The sequence below is a fragment of the Triplophysa rosa genome, linkage group LG17 (assembly GCF_024868665.1).
Source record: "Triplophysa rosa linkage group LG17, Trosa_1v2, whole genome shotgun sequence".
In the NCBI taxonomy this organism is placed as follows: domain Eukaryota; kingdom Metazoa; phylum Chordata; class Actinopteri; order Cypriniformes; family Nemacheilidae; genus Triplophysa; species Triplophysa rosa.
Genome location: NC_079906.1, coordinates 6300191 through 6325482, shown reverse-complemented (window position 1 = coordinate 6325482; position 25292 = coordinate 6300191). Strand labels below are relative to the sequence as shown.

General features: G+C 37.8%; 1 protein-coding gene across 7 annotated transcripts; it reads left to right on the top strand.

The window, feature by feature from the left end:
- Positions 1-15443: 15443 nt before the first annotated feature.
- On the top strand, positions 15444-25260 carry LOC130568445 (uncharacterized). 7 transcript variants are annotated; one of them, XR_008964694.1, is made up of 8 exons: positions 15444-15694; positions 15852-16055; positions 20459-20639; positions 20993-21363; positions 21858-21967; positions 23151-23213; positions 23371-23574; positions 23675-25260. XR_008964694.1 is itself a non-coding variant. In XM_057357307.1 (7 exons), the coding sequence occupies exons 3-6, from the start codon at positions 20576-20578 to the stop codon at positions 23191-23193; spliced, it is 588 nt and encodes a 195-aa protein (XP_057213290.1). In that variant the 5' UTR covers positions 15444-15694; positions 15852-16055; positions 20459-20575; the 3' UTR covers positions 23194-23213; positions 23371-25256. The 7 variants fall into 7 exon arrangements, 4 of the variants coding, with proteins under 4 accessions (XP_057213290.1, XP_057213288.1, XP_057213291.1 ...); XM_057357307.1 differs by having other exon boundaries at positions 23371-25256; XR_008964696.1 differs by lacking the exon at positions 21858-21967 and having other exon boundaries at positions 21147-21363; positions 23371-25251.
- Positions 25261-25292: the final 32 nt, after the last annotated feature.

The following is a 25292-nucleotide window of genomic DNA, read 5'->3' as shown; positions in this document are numbered from 1 at the left end:
CACACACACACACACACACACACACACACACACACACACACACACACACACACACACACACACACACACACACACACACACACACACACACACACACACACACACACACACACACGGGCTGTTAACGCATGCGATTAATTATTTCAAATTAACGCGTGAAAAATATTTAACGCAATTAACGCAGCATCCGTTTGTTTTGACATTCTTTGTCTAGTGTTACATTATGTAATCACGCTCTTATTCGTGTACAGGCTTTTAAACCACTTAAGCGCGATTTGAAACAGTTGCTTTGACGCGTTCAATGAAGATAGATAGCTTCTAAACTGTGGGACGCGGCAAAACGCAACGCGAGGTCCAGTCTGGTGTAAACAGTCACGAGCTGAAGGCTGCGTCGGTGAATCTCTGTCAGACAGCGCATCCGTGTTAAGTTCTCTTTCGTGCTTGAATGGATAAAACCACACAAGATTATGTCAGAAAGCCCGTTTTGTCTAGCGTTTTCTTAAGCAAGACTTCAAAGTGTAAAATAAAATCTTAAATGAATGCAAAGAGTTGTGAAAATGAGAGTGCGGTGACGGTCAGATCTGCGTACTGAGACAGCTCTTAAAGGGGCCACGTTCTTAAACGTGCTGCTGTGACTCCTGTCACTAATGTTAATCAAAGAACAAAATAAAAGAGGAAATCAATGTGATTTTGTAGCTTTAATGAGAATTCTTCTGCATTTAATTTATAATTTAGCATTAAAGACTGTAAAGTGTTTGAGAACTTCCTTCAATTTCTGTGTATTTCATGATAGCTCTCAATTATATTGTTGAATGCTATAATTAATGTTAAAATAATCAATTTAATAGAGACAGTTACAGTACTAATATCAAAATGTTTTCTTTCATTCATAAAATGACGCTGTTAAAGAAATATGTTGTTTCTACACAGTGTTAATTTTGACAGCAAATTTTGATATAGTTTTAGTCTTAGTCACATTTTAGTCAACCCCATCATTTTAGTTTTAGTCTAGTTTTAGTCGACGAAATATGAAAACCATTTTAGTCGAATAAATATACATTATATTTAGTCTACTAAAATCTAAATGGTTTAAATCATTTACTTGGTGTAATTAAATGTTCCATACAAAGATTCAACTGTTTTGACATAATTTACTTCACCTTAGAATGAAATTAAACCAGGTCATTACCTTTATTTTTCAGAAAAGTTCAGTAACTAGATTTGCATTGTTGGAACACAGAATATTAGACCATGAATGACATGTTCCAGTTCATTCAATCCCATTTGACTCAATTGACTCGTTAAGTAGGGCGTGTTCATTCAGTTCATTCAACCAATGAAACGCTCTGACAGGGCTCACACTCAAAGGCTATTGGCTCATGGCATGCCTCTTTGAAGAAAGAGCTGCACTGTATTTGCTTGAGACAGCAATGAATGAGAAATAGCTTTCAAAAAGACATATTATATAAATTGCATTACATTGCTTTAGTCATGCAAACATGTTACATATTTGGTTGGAATGTACAGTTTGACTCACTTCATCACTTCTATAATCAGTAGAGGGCAGCGCTTTCTTTTGGCTGACTTTATGTTGCATTTCACGTTATGCAGCAGCTCGTGTTAAGTTAACATAGGGATATAAAAACCTTTGAGCTTGCCTTTGTAATGTGTTTCGGGGTAACTCGCCTGCAGTCGCGCTTCAAGTTTGCGGCGTTTTACTGGCGATCGTGAAGGAAAATAAGACGCTTTGTAAACCGCGTGGAGACTCAGAATACAGTATATGTGTGTGCTTCCCCTTCTCCCAGAGACTTCTCTCTACCGCTTATATGAGATGAGCACATGCGCGCAAACTGATGTCCGCCAGGTAGGACAAGAATATTTTACTCTCGTTTTTATTAGTTGACGAAAATGTCAGTATATTTTTATTACAGTTTTCATTATAATGCATTCATTTTTATTTAGTTATCGTCTCGTTTTCGTCAGTGAAAACATGCCGTTAACGAATACTTTTCGTCATAGTTTTCGTTAACGAAATTAACACTGTTTCTACATCAATTTGAAGATTAATTGTGAAATTATTAAAATGTAAAAGTATATTTTAAAATATTATTGTTATGTGCGATTAATCGTGATTAATCTGATTTTTTTTAATCGATTGACAGCACTAATATACAGTATATATATAACTAGACGCCGCATTGTCCGCTGGGTCGTACGTCAACGCCGCCGCCATATTGGTGAGAGCAAAAACCAACTACAAAGACATACGAGTGAATGGTGGAGCTGCAGTTATCTGGATAAAAACACAACATCGTTTTCATTTCTCAACTAATTTCAATACTTTTCTATTTACGTGGAGTACAGAAACGTTTTGGCTCCAGTTAAAGATGGTTAGACTTGAAAATGTATTTATTGTCATACAGAACTGTTAAAACTCAGGCTTGTCAAGCTATCGTTTAGGCTTAATAAGTGTGTACACATCGCTAATGTGAAATAATTTAAGGTAGATTAAATGCACACGATCAGAACACAGCTCATTCACTTTAAAATCATGGGAAAAATCAAAACAATTCGTCTTTACTATATGACTATATACTGCTATTTCATACTTACAATGCACGGCATTGTTATTTGATTTACTATATCACATACATCAATAAATTAAAGAACATCTTTTATCTTTTTATCGTCTTAAAATTACTACAGAAAAAAGCCATTTCCACAGTGAAAAACATTCGGTTTTATATAACACGTACATTAAACTATATTACCTTGGGTGTTTTGTTTGATGATTCAAAATATATCTCGGAAACAATCTCTAAACTACATGTCTGTTTTATTCTCGACTACTGCAACGTGGTAATTATTCTGTTGCTAGTCTTGTCTACAACATATCACTGAACATGGTGCCATCTAGTGGATTCTCACGAATAATGGATTTCACATTTTCTTATGACAACCATTCATTTTAAAGTAGCTATAATCGAGACACGAAGCAACTAGAGACATGGTAAAGTTGTACACTATACGTATATCGTAAACCATTGAAATATGTTAAGAAATGTAAACGTGATTGTGCTTTTAATGCTGAAAAAGCGCTGCTCTCCCATAGGGTTCAGTGGGCTTTTAGTGCAATGTTGCCCTCACCAATATGGCGGCGCCATTGACGTATCGCAGGAGCGGAGCAAAGCGGCCAATGCGGTGTCTAGTTATATACTTTATATATAGGTGCTGGTCATATAATTAGAATATCATCAAAAAGTTGATTTATTTCACTAATTCCATTCAAAAAGTGAAACTTGTATATTATATTCATTCATTACACACAGACTGATATATTTCAAATGTTTATTTCTTTTAATTTTGATGATTATAACTGACAACTAATGAAAACCCCAAATTCAGTATCTCAGAAAATGAGAATATTGTGAAAAGGTTCAATATTGAAGACACCTGGTGCCACACTCTAATCAGCTAATAAACTCAAAACACCTGCAAAAGGCCTTTAAATGGTCTCTCAGTCTGTAGGCTACACAATCATGGGGAAGACTGCTGACTTGACAGTTGTCCAAAAGACGACCATTGACACCTTGCACAAGGAGGGCAAGACACAAAAGGTCATTGCAAAAGAGGCTGGCTGTTCACAGAGCTCTGTGTCAAAGCACATTAATAGAGAGGCGAAGGGAAGGAAAAGATGTGGTAGAAAAAAGTGTACAAGCAATAGGGATAACCGCACCCTGGAGAGGATTGTGAAACAAAACCCATTCAAAAATGTGGGGGAGATTCACAAAGAGTGGACTGCAGCTGGAGTCAGTGCTTCAAGCTGGGTTTCAGCTGTCGCATTACTTGTGTCAAGCCACTCATGAACAACAGACAGTGTCAGAAGCGTCTCGCCTGGGCTAAAGACAAAAAGGACTGGACTGCTGCTGAGTGGTCCAAAGTTATGTTCTCTGATGAAAGTAAATTTTGCATTTCCTTTGGAAATCAGGGTCCCAGAGTCTGGAGGAAGAGAGGAGAGGCACAGAATCCACGTTGCTTGAGGTCCAGTGTAAAGTTTCCACAGTCAGTGATGGTTTGGGGTGCCATGTCATCTGCTGGTGTTGGTCCACTGTGTTTTCTGAGGTCCAAGGTCAACGCAGCCGTATACCAGGAAGTTTTAGAGCACTTCATGCTTCCTGCTGCTGACCAACTTTATGGAGATGCAGATTTCATTTTCCAACAGGACTTGGCACCTGCACACAGTGCCAAAGCTACCAGTACCTGGTTTAAGGACCATGGTATCCCTGTTCTTAATTGGCCAGCAAACTCGCCTGACCTTAACCCCATAGAAAATCTATGGGGTATTGTGAAGAGGAAGATGCGATATGCCAGACCCAACAATGCAGAAGAGCTGAAGGCCACTATCAGAGCAACCTGGGCTCTCATAACACCTGAGCAGTGCCACAGACTGATCGACTCCATGCCACGCCGCATTGCTGCAGTAATTCAGGCAAAAGGAGCCCCAACTAAGTATTGAGTGCTGTACATGCTCATACTTTTCATGTTCATACTTTTCAGTTGGCCAAGATTTCTAAAAATCCTTTCTTTGTATTGGTCTTAAGTAATATTCTAATTTTCTGAGATACTGAATTTGGGATTTTCATTAGTTGTCAGTTATAATCATCAAATTAAAAGAAATAAACATTTGAAATATATCAGTCTGTGTGTAATGAATGAATATAATATACAAGTTTCACTTTTTGAATGGAATTAGTGAAATACATCAACTTTTTGATGATATTCTAATTATATGACCAGCACCTGTATATGTCTATGGGCGAAAGCATAGCAACCACTGTGCCTTTTCCGCTACTTCATCCAAATAGTTTTCTTTCCCCCTGCAAATTTTCAACAATCCAAGCACTTTTGTCAACTTTTTTGTTTTTATTCTTTAAAGTGTACTTTTAGCTCAGGTAATAGTATTGTTTAAGTTTTCAAGCCTGTTCCTTTTATATGTTCTTAATGTTGATGCCAATGCCATCAGAGGGTCATAATCTAATAAAGCTAATAATAAAGTTCTTTCCTCCAGTTTCATTGTAATAATAAATAGTAATAATAAATTACTACTGCCTTACGTGAACAACTACTATGGTAGTCGTCAGTGGTGCCCCAGAACTGTTTGGTTTCCCACATTCTTCAAAATATCTTTTGTGTTCAACAGACCAAATACATTTATACAGGTTTGGAATATTTGTTAGCATTATATATTTTTTTCATTGTGTTCTCTGTGTATTGGAGTATTTCTGACATGCAACCACCCATTCATGAGACTTTATGTTGTGCTTAGCTACTAGCTAGTGTTATGTGTATCCTTACTTTTTTTAAAAAATTCATTTGGTTATAACGTAATTTTTTTCATTTCAGATATTTTCATGAAAGATGAAGGTGATGAACTAAGCAAAGAAGAAGCATCAGTACCAAAACCTCATAATTACAAAATGGAAGAAACATCTAGTAGCGCAGAGATGAAAAAGACTCCAAAAAGAAGGCAAAGAAAAGCAAAATGTTACACCTGTCCTCAGTGTGAAAGGATTTTCCCAAGGAAACATAATCTTGAAAGGCACGTGAGAGTTCACACTGGAGAGCGTCCATTCACGTGTCTTCAATGTGGAACGAGTTTCGCCGAGAAAAGAAGTCTCGAGATGCACACGAGAATTCACACTGGAGAGCAGCCATACACATGTCCTCAGTGTAAAAGGAGTTTTGTACATAAAAGCACTCTCGTGAAACACATAAGAACTCACACTGGAGAGCGTCCATACACATGTCCTCAGTGTGGAAGGAGTTTCGCACAAAAAATAAATCTCTGCTTCCACATGAGAACTCACACTGGAGAGCGTCCGTACACATGTCCACAATGCGAAAGGAGTTTCGGACATAAAAGCACGTTTGTAAAACACATAAGAACCCACACTGGAGAGCGTCCATACATGTGTCCACATTGTGAAAAGAGTTTCACACAGAAAATACATCTTGATGTGCACGTGAGATCACACACTGGAGAACACCCATACACGTGTCTACAGTGCGAAATGAGTTTTGTACGTAAAAGAAATCTCGAGATTCACAGAAGAACTCACACACACACACATCTTAAGTGCGGAAAGACATTCGCACATAAATAAATAGTATCTTTTTGTTCAAATTGTTAAAAAAATACACTAATTCAGTGTGATATGCACAACACCATGGCAACACATGAGGTGAAATAAACTGACAGATCATGAATGAGCGTGTAGTTTGATTGCATCCAGGCAGATTTATAGAAAAAATGTTTAGAAGCAAGTATGCAATTATGTGACGTTTGCAGTTAAAACCTTAAATAAACATTCTCAGAGAATGTATTTATCACCGATGTAAAACCAATTATTTTATCACCAAATTATAATCGTGTTATATTTATAATATATCANAGTGCAAAATTCTCCATTACTCTTCGAAAAGTAATCGTGTTTACAGTGTGTAAGTTTGCTAGCGGCCAAAAAATCGAATTGCAAATTTCAGACACTTCATCTGCCAAAACAAGGTCTACTTGTGTATGTGAGTTGATGTGATACATTTGCATGTGTTTATTGTTGTGTGCATGTGTTTATGCGTGTGTGCGCTGTGCTCTTGCATATCTGTGTGGACTTTAATGTGTTTGTTTCCGCCACTCAGGTTTCAGCTAATAAACTTCAGGAAGTTAATGTAGCGTTAATCCAGGTGCTTCTAAACAGGCGGCTGTTGCGTTTTTCTCAAGTCACAATCTAAACCTCATTAGTCTGGAGAAAAACCTCTTACCTACCACAACCACAGAGAAAATACCAGTTCTCCTGTAAGCCCAGGTAATTAGTATGTCTCTCGCTCTCTCTCTCTCTCTTTGTATGTTTAAGTGGTCGTCAGTGGTCATAAATGTGCTGTTGATTTGGTTACTTCCTGAGACAATGGCGAAATTGTTTTATGTGCTGTTCAATTAGCAGCTGCTGCTGGACTGCTCCATCTGGACTCCTTTATGCTGGGAGAGTGATGAGGAGAGAGGAAAGTTAAAAGCCACAAAGTCCATGATGGAGGAAGAAATGACGGGGTGGTGTAGAAGGGGAGATTGTTTGCTGTCCCCAAAATCTGACCCTTAAAAATGGGGAGGGCAATTACAAACTCTCCTCTTCTACTAATTCAAAAATGTTTCCCAAACCTTATCAGGATAAGACACAGCACTTGAATGTGTGAGCGTGAATTAAATGTCCAACACTCATTTTGCACATAGGCCTACGTCAATTATTATTAGGAATTGCATAAAAAAACTAAATTAGTTCAAATTAGAGCACAGACACTATTTGAATCTATTTAACGCAAAATTCTTAAGTCTAAATAAAAGAAAACTCCGAAAACGAATCCTATAGATATTATATTAAAGTAATGCAACAATGCAAAATTGTAAAGCGCTTTAGAAATAAACTTGACTATTGTAGTTTGGGATTTTGTCTCGTATTTGTAGTTATTTCTGTAGACATGCGTAGCTCTCAAAACTATTGGAAAACCCCAAAAATATTTAAAGTCAAACAAAGTAGCGACTGTTATGAAATTCTATGCTTCACAGTTGGTCTCAGTTGCCAAAGACTGTGTCGCTGACTTTCACCAATCTTTTTTCCTGTGGGGTATAAATACAGTATAAGTTTGCATGCATGTAAATTACTGTTGTCCATCACCACGAAGCTTTCAGCAGAAAAATGACTGATGAATGTTGAACCACTTAGATTTGGTAAGAGATATTAGGAAAAAATACATAAACAGTTAGAAGTAGCATTGAGTTTTGTACAAAGTTGCCAGAACATTATAGGGATTTTATCTCGACATGGAGTGAGGAAGATGGAGAGAGAGACAAAGGGAAATGTAGAGGTCATAGTTTCAGAATTCCACACTTTAGTTAAAGTCTGAGGTTCGCCCAAAAAACCTGAACCATCAATGTCAATAAACTCTTAGGAGAAAGTTGCACAAATAAAGCTATTAGGGAGTATATTTTAAATGACATTGGATTTCTGTGTTGTGGTCAGATGAACTTTTGGCTATCATTTCTTTTTCGATTAAGAAAAATGCATGTATTAACACCAGATATTGTGTTGATATTATAAAATATTATAAACATATTGGTGAATAATGAATTGTTTCACTTTTTAAAAGCAATGTGTAACAAAAACAACACGTTCTCCCATCAATATCATAAATGTAAAAGATTGAAAAAAAAACCTTGCATGCTCAAGTATAAATGTCCTTCTCAGTAGAAGCATTACATTTCTTCTTTAACACCATGTTATGTTCTTCTATGTGACTACTTCTTGGAAATCTCACTATGAGCTTTGCACAATTACATTGAGGCATTGCCGCCCAGTTTTATGACTGAGTTTACTCGAACTCTGCCAAATCTGATGACTTTATATAGATTTTCTCTTCGATTCAGGGCTCTGGATGGACCATTCAAAAATACAAATGTAATGTTTCCAAGCCATTACTTCATAGCTGTCTATGTATTTTGTCTTAGTGATTGACATAAACATTTTCTTCTCAGTATATTCTTCTGTTGTTGATTCCTTCCATGTTTCTGTTTCCTTCTGCTGGAAAGTGACTCAAAGCAGTGGCTACAGGTGTACCTGTATTTGTTGTGCGGAAAACTGTAGTGCCTTTGCAATTTGGACAAAGAAGTAAACATTAAAATCATCAGGCTACTAAGGTTTATTCTAAAGGGTTTCAGGTTTTGTCAATTAACTTCTAACAAACTCCAGGCGTGATTAGTTGTTCTTTGAAGTGGTTTTCATTCAGCTGTTCTCAGAAAATTACCTGAATGTGTGAGATCGTTTTTCCCAACTCTCATATTCAGAATGACCTCTAAATGTCCTGTTTTTTAATTTTGTGACAATTTTTTATTATGTCCTCTATGCTTTATGCTATACGTTTTTGCTCCCAGGCTTTCAAGACTACAAGAATTTAATGTTTTGTGCAATTTAGCAACTTGAATTTAAAATGGTTCATGTGCTTTGTGTTCAAAATAACTTTTGTGTGATCTCTTAAAATGATGAAATACGAATTTATATTATTAAAATGGAAAAATAGTATCATGTGTACATTAATGATGAATATGCTGGATCTTATGAATATTGTTTTTATTAGAATAGAACAGTGTGTACTTCTGTCAACCAAAGTAGTTTAAAACATGTGCTTCTGTAGCTCACTTACATTAGCAGTGCAAAGGTTGTGTGTTCAACACCAAGGGAACACACACACTGATGAAAAATATATAGCTTGAATGCACTGTAAGTCGCTTTAGATAAAAGCATCTGCCAAATGCTTGAACGTAACATAATGAAATGTAAACACACACAAATGTAGCCTGACTTTTGATGTTTTCAGGCAAAACTAAGTTATGCATGTCTTTCAGTGGTTTTGTGCACCTGGAATTTTAACGCTGTATGTCAGAAACTGTGATATAGTATGACTGATTAACAAAACAGAGGGAGTATATACATTTGTATATGTAAACAAAGCTGTGCTTGATTCGCACTTGGTAATATTGTTGACTCGGACAAAATCATAAAAAATGTGTTTGTTGCTTAACACAGACACAAATTATATCAATTAAGGGGTGGATATTTAGTATATACAGTAAATGATATAGGTTAGTAAGTTCTTCTGTTTGATTTCCTCTCAAATATAAAACCCACGACCCTAAGTTCCATTTGTTTTTCCTGGCACAGTGGGCAGGTTATGTTCTTTTTGAGGGTGTTTTCCTGCCAGTTTCAGCAACTGAATTCTTTTAAACTGTCGCAATATCGTTCAGATTAACATTGTTATGTTTCATTCATTTTCAGATGGCGACATTTCTGATTGTAGTCTTTCAAACGTGCATACTGTACTCGCATTGCACTGCACACTCCCCACACCGTTAGACAACACAAACACAACCTATAAGCATGTTTGTGTGCTTGTTAAATAATAAATTCACATTTGAATTAAACAAGTTCTTTTCCTAGATTTGGTTTGTGTACTTCAGTCTTAGTGATGCTTAACTAGTGTGTGTTTATATCTGTGAAGATGAGTCCCCTTGATAATTTCCGCATGGAATGTGCAAGCAGACGCTGTCATCGCCCGTTGCCGTGGCACCTCCACAGCGCAGTGTTTTCCTTAGCGATAGCGTTATTTTGACTAGTCCGTGGTTTCAGAGATGGATGTAGGAATGGCAGGGTAGACGCATGAAGGAGATTCTGTTTTCTTTTCTGTGAACGTGTGATACGGGGTGGACCTGATGACAGATAGAACAAACAGACCACGCAGAATCAGAGAAATTAAGAAATTGTTTTTCTTAGATTGATCCACTGCTGACCACTGTTATGTCTTTTTTAACCTGAAGATATTCCGGCAGGTTACTAACATGATGATTTTCTTTCTTTACCCTCCGCTGTGTTGGCGTATTACTGACCCACCACGACCTCCTGGTTCTCGCTCTCTACCTGCTCCAGCGTCACCGAGGGCTCGAATGACAGCTTGAGAGCACCTCCTGTGGAGAACAACACACAGAAAACCGAAAACAGACTTCCACGAGTAAGTGAAAGGCCCACGAGCCAGGTGAAGTCCTTGAATACAGCACCAAGTGGGGGCCGCATTAATGACGGGACCACTTCTCTGGAGACGAGCCTGAAACTGGCAGACAGCTGCGATGGGATAAACACACAGTGACAATCACGCTGGGGTTCCGTGAGATTCCCACATTTTTCCCTCGACTTTGCGGTTTAATTGAGTAAATTATTATCAGTGTTATTATCAGCTCATGTTAACGGGAAAGTTTGCGTCCAACGATCGAAACACTTTCTTATTCTCATTTCACTCCACACCTTTATTATCATCTTTTTTACGCAAAACAAAAAAGACGTTAAGCTGAAGGTTTTGCATCTGGTTTTCCTACACGGAAACATGTAGGGAAAAAAACACGGACCTTTTCTCGGCATTGTAAGCGTAACATTCAGCCGAGATAAAATGATGAAAATACTCAAGCAAGGACACTCACGGAGGAGGGGGGAACGCTCCGGACTGCTCTCTTTAGGGGTCTGCTTCTCCACGCTTGGTATCATCTCTGATTCAAGCTCTCGTTTTGGAGACCAGACCTGGTGTCAGTGTGTGATGTGACTGTACAACATGACGTATAATCCAGAGAAGAGATCATTTCCAGGAGCCCCGGGGTCCCGTGACTGAAAAAAAGAGTGAAATAAATTCACACTCCTGCATGTCACATGGATTAATCACTCAACAAAAACAACTTTAAAAGGATATAGGAGCAAGATTGACAAACAAAGATTTATGTTACTGCACACACACAAATCCAGACAACTGCGAGTTCAGTTTAAAACACTCAAAACAGAGAAGAAATGGATTTTACTGCACTCCTGACAACATCAGATAATAATCAAAACAACACTGCTCACGTTATTTAAAATTGACACAACACTGTCATTTGATCAAGCAAACGTGAGACTCATGAGCAGCTTTCTCTGTAAAACGGATGCCAAACTGTCCAGAGTTTACTAAAAAATCTATTTTGTAAAGTTCGGTTCTTGACCCTTTCAGACTGTGTTCATATACTAAAGGCCGGTCTTTTCTTTCAAGTTTTTTATTTTAGGCTCAGTGACATGAACACAGTGAGTCTCAATGTAAAAGAACTCGGTGAATTATTTCAGTAAAATCCCTGTAAAGAAAACACACAAAACTGCAGTCTGACAAAAACATTATTGACATTAAACAGATATTTTCTCCTCAAAAGGTATTTGACCGTAACAGCAACACTTGACTATTTACATTCATATGATCACTTTATAAATTTATTAAATAATGGAATCATATATTTCATAATTTCAAATCACATGCTGTCAAGCATGAACACTCATTTGTTTTTACAGCCATGACACATTATGACTACAGTGTGAAATCTGAAAATAATGGTTGTAAAGATGACACTTGAACATTTCATTATTATAGACAAATGTATTTCATGTGATGCGTGTGGTCTATTGCTCTGTCCCACACCCGCTATGCATTTATTGCAATGTTATGAATGCAATATGGCTGGAGTAGGAGTGTGGCAGTGCTCTTACATCAGCATGGCTGTGATTGGGCCAGAGGCTCGAGGCCGCAGGCAATCACAACCGCTGATATAAGAGCACTATCCCCAGAGCCAAATATTGCATTTATATAACGGTTCAAAGTTTATAGATAAATCAGAAACCGTGGTGATATAGCTCATGGCTCTTAGCCAATCAGATTCGAGAACCAGAAAGAACTGTTGTATAGAATTATATTGGTCATGCCTATATGTACGTAGCTTTTCTCAACGTGGTGTATTGTTGTTAAAGTGCGACTATTAAAAGCAATGACGTGTGAATGTCTGTTGTGTGAATGTACATTTAAACCACTGTTCCCAAAAGTAATAAAAGTCTTTGCTTAACCCCAAACTTGTTTTCTGTACCGTTGGTTTAATGCGACCAAATTGCAGGACCCATTCAACAAATTTATTTAATAAATAAACATAAAACGAAATTCAACAAATCGTTTATTTAATAAAAGTATTATACAATAAAATAATAATGTTAATTTAAATAAAATATAAAATTCTTAGACACTAGCCAAACACAAACCGGAAGTTAACTGGAGGTCCGGTTCGTGCGCTTCTGATAAGACGGTATATATTAGACCAGTGCTCGCGACACTTGAGCGCAACAGTACTGCACCCGCAGAAATCAATTCTTGTAGCCTCCTGAAATATACTTATAATGTTTTAACGAACTTTGCCCCTCGATATCTAAATAATAATCAAACAGATATCATCGAATTTCAAAATTAACTACACCAGTGAATCTTTCTTTAGACCAGTTAAACGATGTTGGTGTTCTTCCATCTAGGTCGCGGAGCAAGCTCCGGAGGTGACCCCAGATGGACTAACCCAACACCGGGAAAACTTCCATAGGAAGTATTCAGAACGGAGCGCTGCACAGCACCGAGAGAGCTTCACCCAAAACTCTCTGAATTCGGCGGCCCGCCGTCAGCTATATACCGTCAAGAACCCATAGTCTCATTAACGGTGACTTCATATAAATAACATTAACTTCTAAATTATAGATGACAAAATGACGTATTATACACATGACCAAAAATGCAACTTAATTAAATGTATAAATGACTAATAAAACATCCCCAAAACAGCACAAAAGCCCTGCAAAGACGTACGTGAACTAATTATGCAAAACAACAGCCAATGGCAAGGCTCCAACAGCAGACCTAGCAATATCTTTTATAATTCATATATTGTTTTGAATATATTACTAAAATAACGTGTATTTTCTTTATAAAAACCTAGCTTTATAGTGTGACAACAAGACTGGAGAAGTCTGGAGTCATTCGTGACATTGTAGGAGGAGATTCAACAGCGCGCGAGTTACAGCAAAACGGGATGCTATTTAAATAGCAGTCGTCTTTTATATATGTATTATTTCTCACTGTAAACAGCATGTAGGCCGGATTACAGGAATCTTTTAGGTTTCCCAAAACGTCTCCGTGTGCACTTGATTTGCAAGTCTGTCCGATTACACTGACGTACGCAATTAAACCAAAGACAGATTCGTTGCAAGCACAGAAGTCTGTGTAAGACATCATTTACTTACAATAGAAGCATCGAGTCTTGAATATGATATAAAAGCCAAGCGCATAATCCACATTAACAACCAAACTGTTTGAGTTCCTCCTCAGAAGTCACAGCCGCAGTAATTCAACTACAGGCCACGGGCGGAAGCGCGCGTTAAGTGCCTGCACTGGTTTTCAATGGTGTTAGCGCCACCTACCGAACTGGATGCTGCAGTTTCAGGAAAAAAAACTTCTAAGCAGAAACCCCACCAACTACTAACGACATATGTTTATTCCACTCAGATACTTTCTTCTTTCAATTCAATTTAGTTGCTAAGTGATGCTTATTGAGCTGTTCATTTTTATTATTTCAATTGCTCATTTTAATTGTTATTATAATATAAAGAAAAGAAAGATGGAATCATATGTTATGCCTTTTGCAGTCACAAAATCACAATCAGACTTTTCAAAGGATGGAAAGAGGTAAGACACAAGTCAGTTTTAGGCCCCTGTTGTTATTTATTTGTCCAGTAGGGGGACGCCATACATTATGAACCACTAGAACAGAACTAATACAACCATCGAAACAAACGGGACCTATGATGTGGGTGCCTTTTGTGATGTTAGCAATGGCGTTTTGACTGAGTGCACCACAGCAATCCTACCTGACTATTCACAGACTGTGAGCTGTTGACTCGTCCTGCCTTCAGGCTTGGCGCCGTAGTCGGTGTTACAGGTGTTCGTACATTATTCCTGCAGTTTTGAAGCGATGCACATATTCTCCGTACAGCAGGAGATGCAGACGACACACACAGCAAGAATGGGTCAGCTTCTTTCACTCAATTCACTGGGCGGCTCGCATTCATAAATTGAGAATTACCGCCATCTACTGTAGGATCAGCGTTACTACTGCGCCCAAACTTTCAAGATAAGAGCTTTGATGGCGCTGTGACTCCCTTACTTATAATAAAACTGCCCTTTCCCTGCAATTCCTACCACTACTTAAATAATGACATAATTATGCTAACATATTTATTTTGTTTAACCAATTATACAGTATATTTTGAATTTCTCTATAATATGTCCCAGTCTTCATCTAGATATGATACCTCTACCCATATGATTTCCTTTCTCTTTCTACAAAATGGTTGAATTAAATGTGCACGCCTGCCCTTCTGCTCATTATCCAATTTTGTATTTATTGCATTTTGATTATTGACTTGAGTTTCTTTTGACAGCTTGTTTTGATAACTTGTTTCCTCATTCTCTGACTAAGCACAGGAACCCACAAAAACGTAACTTATTCAACTGCTGCATTATTGCAATGTTTAAAGAATCTCCAACACAATATCTTGTCAAGTTTCTGACTGTTGAGCATCCAAACTTAGCAAGGCTGAGCTTGAATCTGAGCATAGGTCTATATGACTTTTGCGTTTATCCATATTTTTATCAAGGTTACTATCAACTCCCCGTACATTATCATTGCCTAAATGAACAACTAAACTGTTCTTATCTTAAGGAAATTATTTGCATCAGTTGTGTATTTGTAACTCATTTTATTTTTTGTATGTCCTATCAGACATCACATTCTTAACTTGAACTCGTAAAAGAAATCCATCTTAAATGCATCACTACACAAACGATAGTTCTTAATATTTGCACCATCATTTAGTCCTATCCTGTTTTAAGCCCATTTTCTTTAAATCCAATTTCTCTTTTTAAGGCACACATTTTATTACTTAAAGGCGCATAAGTAATTATTCCAAAAACAAACAGTGAATGTTAAAGAAAAGGCTTTTGAAAACCGAGGGAGTAACAAACAGCCACAGTGATGGGTAACTTTTCAGATTTGCTGTTCCAAATATCTATTCGGTTATAAAAATTTCAGTACGGTTATGAATACAGTGCATTATTCTTCACTGTATTGTATTGCTGAAATGTTTTCTCATATTTTTAGGAAACCCAGTATCCCCACAGACATCCTCAGCTGTTCATCATGATGCAGGTGATGTACTGATCGGTAAGTATTGGAGAGGACTCATAGTTCTCTTGTCCCGCCTTTTTCTTGATTTTTTTGAATGCGAGGCGGTTTACAGCATATGAAATAATTGTTCTGATTTGATAGGATAGTCTTTTTAACCCTCGTTGAGACCTTTATTGTGACTTTTCTATTGTAGTTTCAGCAGTATCCAGATGTGACAACAATCCTCGGTTACTCAACGACATCTAAGCGCTGGGAAATAAATGGACACTGTGATCTCACTAGTAGATGGTATTTGCAGCTCAGTTGTGTGCTGGTCCTGGACACGGAACGCTGTGTATTGTATTGTGAAAGGTGTCTCGCACGTGGTGAATTCTGGGGCCTGCTCACGGATTCTAATGTAAGTACAGTGGGAAGTTGGTAAACACGAGGAAAGGAAAACCGTGTTGGTATCGATTTCATGCCTGCTTTCTGAGTATCACTAATTATTTCTTATATAGGAAATGCCTTCATGAAACTGATCCCTGATGAGCTCGACAACACGTATGTAGTGTGAAGGACTAAAAGCTTAAATTAACAATACAGCTGTTACTGTTTTCTGTTATAGCAGAATGAAATGATTAAATTGATGTTAAAACACTACATGCTGTGACGGTAAGTGTGGAGGTGGCCAATGATGATGAGTTCAACAAAACTGCTGTCATGGCTTCAGTCTGACCAGAGATGTGCGTATCAGGAAGAGAATGTTTTTGGTGACTTAAAGCTACACATATAACCTGTGTTGTTTTGGTGGTGTATCTTTTGAAGTGGTACTTGGTGTAAAAAGTTCAAGAACCGCTGCGTTATAATATTGTCTATGTTTAAATGTGTTTTTTTTTCTATAGGGCAAAGACATTTACATAGAGGATGTGTCTGTTGTTTCACAAGGCAACATCATTGACCACTTTCCAATGAGTGTATATACTGTTAAAATATGTATGTGTTCACAGAGATGTAGACCTGCATAATAAGATTTTGTGTTGCAACATACTCAATAAAGCATGGTTAAAAAAATGTTTTCGTTTTTTTCTATTTTTATTCTATTTATGTTATATTGTAATTTTCTTTTTAAATAAGTAAAATGTCGTGTAATCCAGGATAATCCTTGTGTTTTACCTCTTTCCACCCGTCTGATTGTGATCTTGTGACTACAAATAACATGATTCCATCCTTATTTTACATTCTTTATATTACAATAACAATTAAAACGAGTAATTTAAATAATAAAAATGAACAGCTCAATAAGCATCACTTATCAACTAAATTGAATTGAAACGAGAGCGTATCTGAGTGAAATAAACAGAAGTCGTTAGTAGTTGGTGGGGTTTCTGCTTTGGTTGCACGTGTTTATGCTATAAGAAAATGGTATTAGAAGTTTGTTCCTGAAACTGCAGCATCCAGTTCGGTAGGTGGCGCTAACACCATTGAAAACCAGCGCAGGCACTTAACGCGCGCTTCCGCCCCGTGGCCTGTAGTTGAATTACTGCAGCTGTGAATTCTGAGGAGAAACTCAAACAGTTTAGTTGTTACTGTGGATTATGCGCTTGGCTTTTATATCATATTCAAGACTCGATGCTTCTATTGTAAGTAAATGATGTCTTACACAGACTTCTGTGCTCGCAACGAATCTGTCTTTGGTTTAATTGCGTACGTCAGTGTAATCGGACAGACTTTGCAAATCAAGTGCACACGGAGACGTTTTGGGAAACCTAAAAGATTCCTGTAATCCGGCCTACATGCTGTTTACAGTGAGAAATAATACATATATAAAAGACGACTGCTATTTAAATAGCATCCCGTTTTGCTGTAACTCGCGCGCTGTTGAATCTCCTCCTACAATGTCATGAATGACTCCAGACTTCTCCAGTCTTGTTGTCACACTATAAAGCTAGGTTTTTATAAAGAAAATACACGTTATTTTAGTAATATATTCAAAACAATATATGAATTATAAAAGATATTGCTAGGTCTGCTGTTGGAGCCTTGCCATTGGCTGTTGTTTTGCATAATTAGTTCACGTACGTCTTTGCAGGGCTTTTGTGCTGTTTTGGGGATGTTTTATTAGTCATTTATACATTTAATTAAGTTGCATTTTTGGTCATGTGTATAATACGTCATTTTGTCATCTATAATTTAGAAGTTAATGTTATTTATATGAAGTCACCGTTAATGAGACTATGGGTTCTTGACGGTATATAGCTGACGGCGGGCCGCCGAATTCAGAGAGTTTTGGGTGAAGCTCTCTCGGTGCTGTGCAGCGCTCCGTTCTGAATACTTCCTATGGAAGTTTTCCCGGTGTTGGGTTAGTCCATCTGGGGTCACCTCCGGAGCTTGCTCCGCGACCTAGATGGAAGAACACCAACATCGTTTAACTGGTCTAAAGAAAGATTCACTGGTGTAGTTAATTTTGAAATTCGATGATATCTGTTTGATTATTATTTAGATATCGAGGGGCAAAGTTCGTTAAAACATTATAAGTATATTTCAGGAGGCTACAAGAATTGATTTCTGCGGGTGCAGTACTGTTGCGCTCAAGTGTCGCGAGCACTGGTCTAATATATACCGTCTTATCAGAAGCGCACGAACCGGACCTCCAGTTAACTTCCGGTTTGTGTTTGGCTAGTGTCTAAGAATTTTATATTTTATTTAAATTAACATTATTATTTTATTGTATAATACTTTTATTAAATAAACGATTTGTTGAATTTCGTTTTATGTTTATTTATTAAATAAATTTGTTGAATGGGTCCTGCAATTTGGTCGCATTAAACCAACGGTACAGAAAACAAGTTTGGGGTTAAGCAAAGACTTTTATTACTTTTGGGAACAGTGGTTTAAATGTACATTCACACAACAGACATTCACACGTCATTGCTTTTAATAGTCGCACTTTAACAACAATACACCACGTTGAGAAAAGCTACGTACATATAGGCATGACCAATATAATTCTATACAACAGTTCTTTCTGGTTCTCGAATCTGATTGGCTAAGAGCCATGAGCTATATCACCACGGTTTCTGATTTATCTATAAACTTTGAACCGTTATATAAATGCAATATTTGGCTCTGGGGATAGTGCTCTTATATCAGCGGTTGTGATTGCCTGCGGCCTCGAGCCTCTGGCCCAATCACAGCCATGCTGATGTAAGAGCACTGCCACACTCCTACTCCAGCCATATTGCATTCATAACATTGCAATAAATGCATAGCGGGTGTGGGACAGAGCAATAGACCACACGCATCACATGAAATACATTTGTCTATAATAATGAAATGTTCAAGTGTCATCTTTACAACCATTATTTTCAGATTTCACACTGTAGTCATAATGTGTCATGGCTGTAAAAACAAATGAGTGTTCATGCTTGACAGCATGTGATTTGAAATTATGAAATATATGATTCCATTATTTAATAAATTTATAAAGTGATCATATGAATGTAAATAGTCAAGTGTTGCTGTTACGGTCAAATACCTTTTGAGGAGAAAATATCTGTTTAATGTCAATAATGTTTTTGTCAGACTGCAGTTTTGTGTGTTTTCTTTACAGGGATTTTACTGAAATAATTCGCCGTGTTCTTTTACATTGAGACTCACTGTGTTCATGTCACTGAGCCTAAAATAAAAAACTTGAAAGAAAAGACCGGCCTTTAGTATATGAACACAGTCTGAAAGGGTCAAGAACCGAACTTTACAAAATAGATTTTTTAGTAAACTCTGGACAGTTTGGCATCCGTTTTACAGAGAAAGCTGCTCATGAGTCTCACGTTGGGCTGTCACGATTATGAAATTTGATTGACGATTAATTGTCTAATAAATCATTGCGATTATGACGATTAATTGTCTGTTTTGGGGCTTTGACAATTATGACGATTAATTGTCTGTTTTTGAGCTTTGACATTTAATTCTCATACATTTTTGATTCAGCGATTGAAACGACCATATTGTTCTGAATGCAAGACTATGTTTTTTTTTCTGGGAAATACATCGGAAAAAATTGGGTCGTCATATATTTAAGGTTTAGGCTTTTACCTGTCAATAATACAACCACCAAATACTTGTAAATTGATCAGGTGTGAATTGAAGCCACCATTAAAATGCCATCAGTCTTAGAAAAGCTTCTAGTCTGTTTTTTTCTCACTTGCAAGACTACAATTAAATTTTACTTGTGTGTTAATGAAATTTTGGTAGACTGGTTTTCACACTGAGATTTGCTTAAATAATATTAAATTGTACTGCAGGTAATTTGTATATGTTTTAGTTTTTTTTTAAAGTGATTGTGTTGTGGTGGTATATTTTACAAGTATTACCATGCTTTAGTAACAATATATACACTAAAATATGCAATATGCAGATACGCTACAGCTCCCCCTAGTGTCTTCTATAGAGATGTGCAATAATTGCGATGATCTGAAACCATCGCGATGAGGTCAAACAATCGCGATGAGACGATTATTTAATAATCGTGACAGCCCTAGCCTCACGTTTGCTTGATCAAATGACAGTGTTGTGTCAATTTTAAATAACGTGAGCAGTGTTGTTTTGATTATTATCTGATGTTGTCAGGAGTGCAGTAAAATCCATTTCTTCTCTGTTTTGAGTGTTTTAAACTGAACTCGCAGTTGTCTGGATTTGTGTGTGTGCAGTAACATAAATCTTTGTTTGTCAATCTTGCTCCTATATCCTTTTAAAGTTGTTTTTGTTGAGTGATTAATCCATGTGACATGCAGGAGTGTGAATTTATTTCACTCTTTTTTTCAGTCACGGGACCCCGGGGCTCCTGGAAATGATCTCTTCTCTGGATTATACGTCATGTTGTACAGTCACATCACACACTGACACCAGGTCTGGTCTCCAAAACGAGAGCTTGAATCAGAGATGATACCAAGCGTGGAGAAGCAGACCCCTAAAGAGAGCAGTCCGGAGCGTTCCCCCCTCCTCCGTGAGTGTCCTTGCTTGAGTATTTTCATCATTTTATCTCGGCTGAATGTTACGCTTACAATGCCGAGAAAAGGTCCGTGTTTTTTTCCCTACATGTTTCCGTGTAGGAAAACCAGATGCAAAACCTTCAGCTTAACGTCTTTTTTGTTTTGCGTAAAAAAGATGATAATAAAGGTGTGGAGTGAAATGAGAATAAGAAAGTGTTTCGATCGTTGGACGCAAACTTTCCCGTTAACATGAGCTGATAATAACACTGATAATAATTTACTCAATTAAACCGCAAAGTCGAGGGAAAAATGTGGGAATCTCACGGAACCCCAGCGTGATTGTCACTGTGTGTTTATCCCATCGCAGCTGTCTGCCAGTTTCAGGCTCGTCTCCAGAGAAGTGGTCCCGTCATTAATGCGGCCCCCACTTGGTGCTGTATTCAAGGACTTCACCTGGCTCGTGGGCCTTTCACTTACTCGTGGAAGTCTGTTTTCGGTTTTCTGTGTGTTGTTCTCCACAGGAGGTGCTCTCAAGCTGTCATTCGAGCCCTCGGTGACGCTGGAGCAGGTAGAGAGCGAGAACCAGGAGGTCGTGGTGGGTCAGTAATACGCCAACACAGCGTTGCCATCCTTATTCCATACAGAAACAGAGAGAAGCACCTGCTCTACTTCCTTTATCACCGTCACCCTTTCCTACAGAGACAGCAGCTTCATTACACCATCTACGTCATTCATCGGGTAGGCAAAACTCTCTCATCGACTCTTTGAATCGTATGTAGACTCTGGGCTGCGATTTAGGTGGTCAGTCTTTTTTTTAAGTTAGTTTGCATGTTATTTCCTCCATCACAGATCAAAAGCAACAAAGTCATTGTTCCTTGAACTTTATTTTAAATTGTACTGCCTGCTTCACACTTCATACTACGCTGTCAGATTTTCCTACCGCAGGGCAAAACTTAATATAATCTAAACCACATCGACAAAATAAACAGGATGATTTCACAATGCAGAATACCCTGTCAGATTATCCTACCAACATAAAAGAAACATGTAGGATTAATTTACAGCGCAACAACCAATCAAATTGTACTATAGGGTATTAAATAATATGTAGAATGATTTAACAACAAAAATACACTTATTATATTCCCGTAGCAGAATAAAATAAACAGGTCGAAAGATTTTATAGCGCACGAGCGTGCACGCCATCAATTGAACACCACCTTACCATTCAGCTCGGATCCTCAACTATAACACCCACCAAGTCTGCGAGGAACCAGGGGGTGAAGTTCGACGACCAACTGAAATTCACCTCTAACATCGCAGCAACCTCTCGAACTTGCAGGTATGTGCTCTACAACATCAGGAAAATCAGGCCGTTCCTGTCGGAGCATGCCTCTCAGCTGCTAGTCCAAGCTCTGGTCGTATCAAGACTGGACTACTGCAATTCTCTACTGGCCGGCCTTCCAACCGATGCAGTTAAGCCCTTGCAAATGATCCAGAATGTAACTGCACGTCTAGTTTTCAATCAGCCTACAAGAACCCATGTAACACCCCTCCTGATTTCACTTCACTGGCTGCCAGTTGTCGCCCGCATCAAGTTTAAATCTCTTGACACTTGCCTTCAGAACTGTAACGGCAAATTCACCGATTTTACCTTAACTCGATGCTCCAGGTCTACATCCCCTCCCGTCATCTTCGGTCTGAAAATGAGCGACGCCTGGTTGTTCCATCACAGCGAGTCACCAAATCGCTTGCAAAAACCTTTACTCATTCGGTTCCCCTGTGGTGGAATGAACTAGCAGCCTCCACCCGAACTGCAGCATCCATCACAACATTCAAAAAACAGCTCAAAACATACATTTTCCACATACATTTGACTAACCAATAACTGTCTGTCTGTCTTGAAAAAAATCATGTTGTTCATTCTCTCCTTTGCTTACTCCAGCTTTAATCCTCCTAGTAGCATGGCCTTGTAAACTAACGGTACTATGCTCTGATAGCAGACATATCAGGATTCCTAGATCATGTCAGATGGCAAGAGGGAATAACAGTATCATTTTGGATCAATAACGATATACTATAATCAGATCTATCAACTTCCTTGGCTGAATAAAAAAAAATTGGTCTCAGATCGTGATGGCCAACCAGTATCTGGTTCACTAGAGAATTAGGCTCTGTAGGACCCACAACTTGCTGGAAAAGTGAACAGTCAAGTAGCAAACAGCTGTTTGCAAGAATGAAATAAAACCCCAATTATGTCTTAAACATGGCTTTACCATTGACCCATCTGTTTCTTATGAGGAATACCATCCACTATTACAATGTTCAAAACAAAAACAAACAGTGAATGTTAAAGAAAAGGCTTTTGAAAACCGAGGGAGTAACAAACAGCCACAGTGATGGGTAACTTTTCAGATTTGCTATTCCAAATATCTATTCGGTTATAAAAATTTCAGTACGGTTATGAATACAGTGCATTATTCTTCACTGTATTGTATTGCTGAAATGTTTTCTCATATTTTTAGGAAACCCAGTATCCCCACAGACATCCTCAGCTGTTCATCATGATGCAGGTGATGTACTGATCGGTAAGTATTGGAGAGGACTCATAGTTCTCTTGTCCCGCCTTTTTCTTGATTTTTTTGAATGCGAGGCGGTTTACAGCATATGAAATAATTGTTCTGATTTGATAGGATAGTCTTTTTAACCCTCGTTGAGACCTTTATTGTGACTTTTCTATTGTAGTTTCAGCAGTATCCAGATGTGACAACAATCCTCGGTTACTCAACGACATCTAAGCGCTGGGAAATAAATGGAAACTGTGATCTCACTAGTAGATGGTATTTGCAGCTCAGTTGTGTGCTGGTCCTGGACACGGAACGCTGTGTATTGTATTGTGAAAGGTGTCTCGCACGTGGTGAATTCTGGGGCCTGCTCACGGATTCTAATGTAAGTACAGTGGGAAGTTGGTAAACACGAGGAAAGGAAAACCGTGTTGGTATCGATTTCATGCCTGCTTTCTGAGTATCACTAATTATTTCTTATATAGGAAATGCCTTCATGAAACTGATCCCTGATGAGCTCGACAACACGTATGTAGTGTGAAGGACTAAAAGCTTAAATTAACAATACAGCTGTTACTGTTTTCTGTTATAGCAGAATGAAATGATTAAATTGATGTTAAAACACTACATGCTGTGACGGTAAGTGTGGAGGTGGCCAATGATGATGAGTTCAACAAAACTGCTGTCATGGCTTCAGTCTGACCAGAGATGTGCGTATCAGGAAGAGAATGTTTTTGGTGACTTAAAGCTACACATATAACCTGTGTTGTTTTGGTGGTGTATCTTTTGAAGTGGTACTTGGTGTAAAAAGTTCAAGAACCGCTGCGTTATAATATTGTCTATGTTTAAATGTGTTTTTTTTTCTATAGGGCAAAGACATTTACATAGAGGATGTGTCTGTTGTTTCACAAGGCAACATCATTGACCACTTTCCAATGAGTGTATATACTGTTAAAATATGTATGTGTTCACAGAGATGTAGACCTGCATAATAAGATTTTGTGTTGCAACATACTCAATAAAGCATGGTTAAAAAAATGTTTTCGTTTTTTTCTATTTTTATTCTATTTATGTTATATTGTAATTTTCTTTTTAAATAAGTAAAATGTCGTGTAATCCAGGATAATCCTTGTGTTTTACCTCTTTCCACCCGTCTGATTGTGATCTTGTGACTACAAATAACATGATTCCATCCTTATTTTACATTCTTTATATTACAATAACAATTAAAACGAGTAATTTAAATAATAAAAATGAACAGCTCAATAAGCATCACTTATCAACTAAATTGAATTGAAACGAGAGCGTATCTGAGTGAAATAAACAGAAGTCGTTAGTAGTTGGTGGGGTTTCTGCTTTGGTTGCACGTGTTTATGCTATAAGAAAATGGTATTAGAAGTTTGTTCCTGAAACTGCAGCATCCAGTTCGGTAGGTGGCGCTAACACCATTGAAAACCAGCGCAGGCACTTAACGCGCGCTTCCGCCCCGTGGCCTGTAGTTGAATTACTGCAGCTGTGACTTCTGAGGAGGAACTCAAACAGTTTTGTTGTTACTGTGGATTATGCGCTTGGCTTTTATATCATATTCAAGACTCGATGCTTCTATTGTAAGTAAATGATGTCTTACACAGACTTCTGTGCTCGCAACGAATCTGTCTTTGGTTTAATTGCGTACGTCAGTGTAATCGGACAGACTTTGCAAATCAAGTGCACACGGAGACGTTTTGGGAAACCTAAAAGATTCCTGTAATCCGGCCTACATGCTGTTTACAGTGAGAAATAATACATATATAAAAGACGACTGCTATTTAAATAGCATCCCGTTTTGCTGTAACTCGCGCGCTGTTGAATCTCCTCTCCTACAATGTCATGAATGACTCCAGACTTCTCCAGTCTTGTTGTCACACTGTAAAGCTAGGTTTTTATAAAGAAAATACACGTTATTTTAGTAATATATTCAAAACAATATATGAATTGTAAAAGATATTGCTAGGTCTGCTGTTGGAGCCTTGCCATTGGCTGTTGTTTTGCATAATTAGTTCACGTACGTCTTTGCAGGGCTTTTGTGCTGTTTTGGGGATGTTTTATTAGTCATTTATAAAT

Coding starts and splice junctions, on each gene's coding strand:
- LOC130568445 (XM_057357305.1), top strand. CDS start 20,576: ATGATACCAAGCGTGGAGAAGCAGACCCCTAAAGAGAGCAGTCCGGAG. Junction 20,640..20,992: donor GGAGCGTTCCCCCCTCCTCC/GTGAGTGTCCTT, acceptor ATCCCATCGCAG/CTGTCTGCCAGTTTCAGGCT. Junction 21,364..21,857: donor CCATCTACGTCATTCATCGG/GTAGGCAAAACT, acceptor CTTACCATTCAG/CTCGGATCCTCAACTATAAC.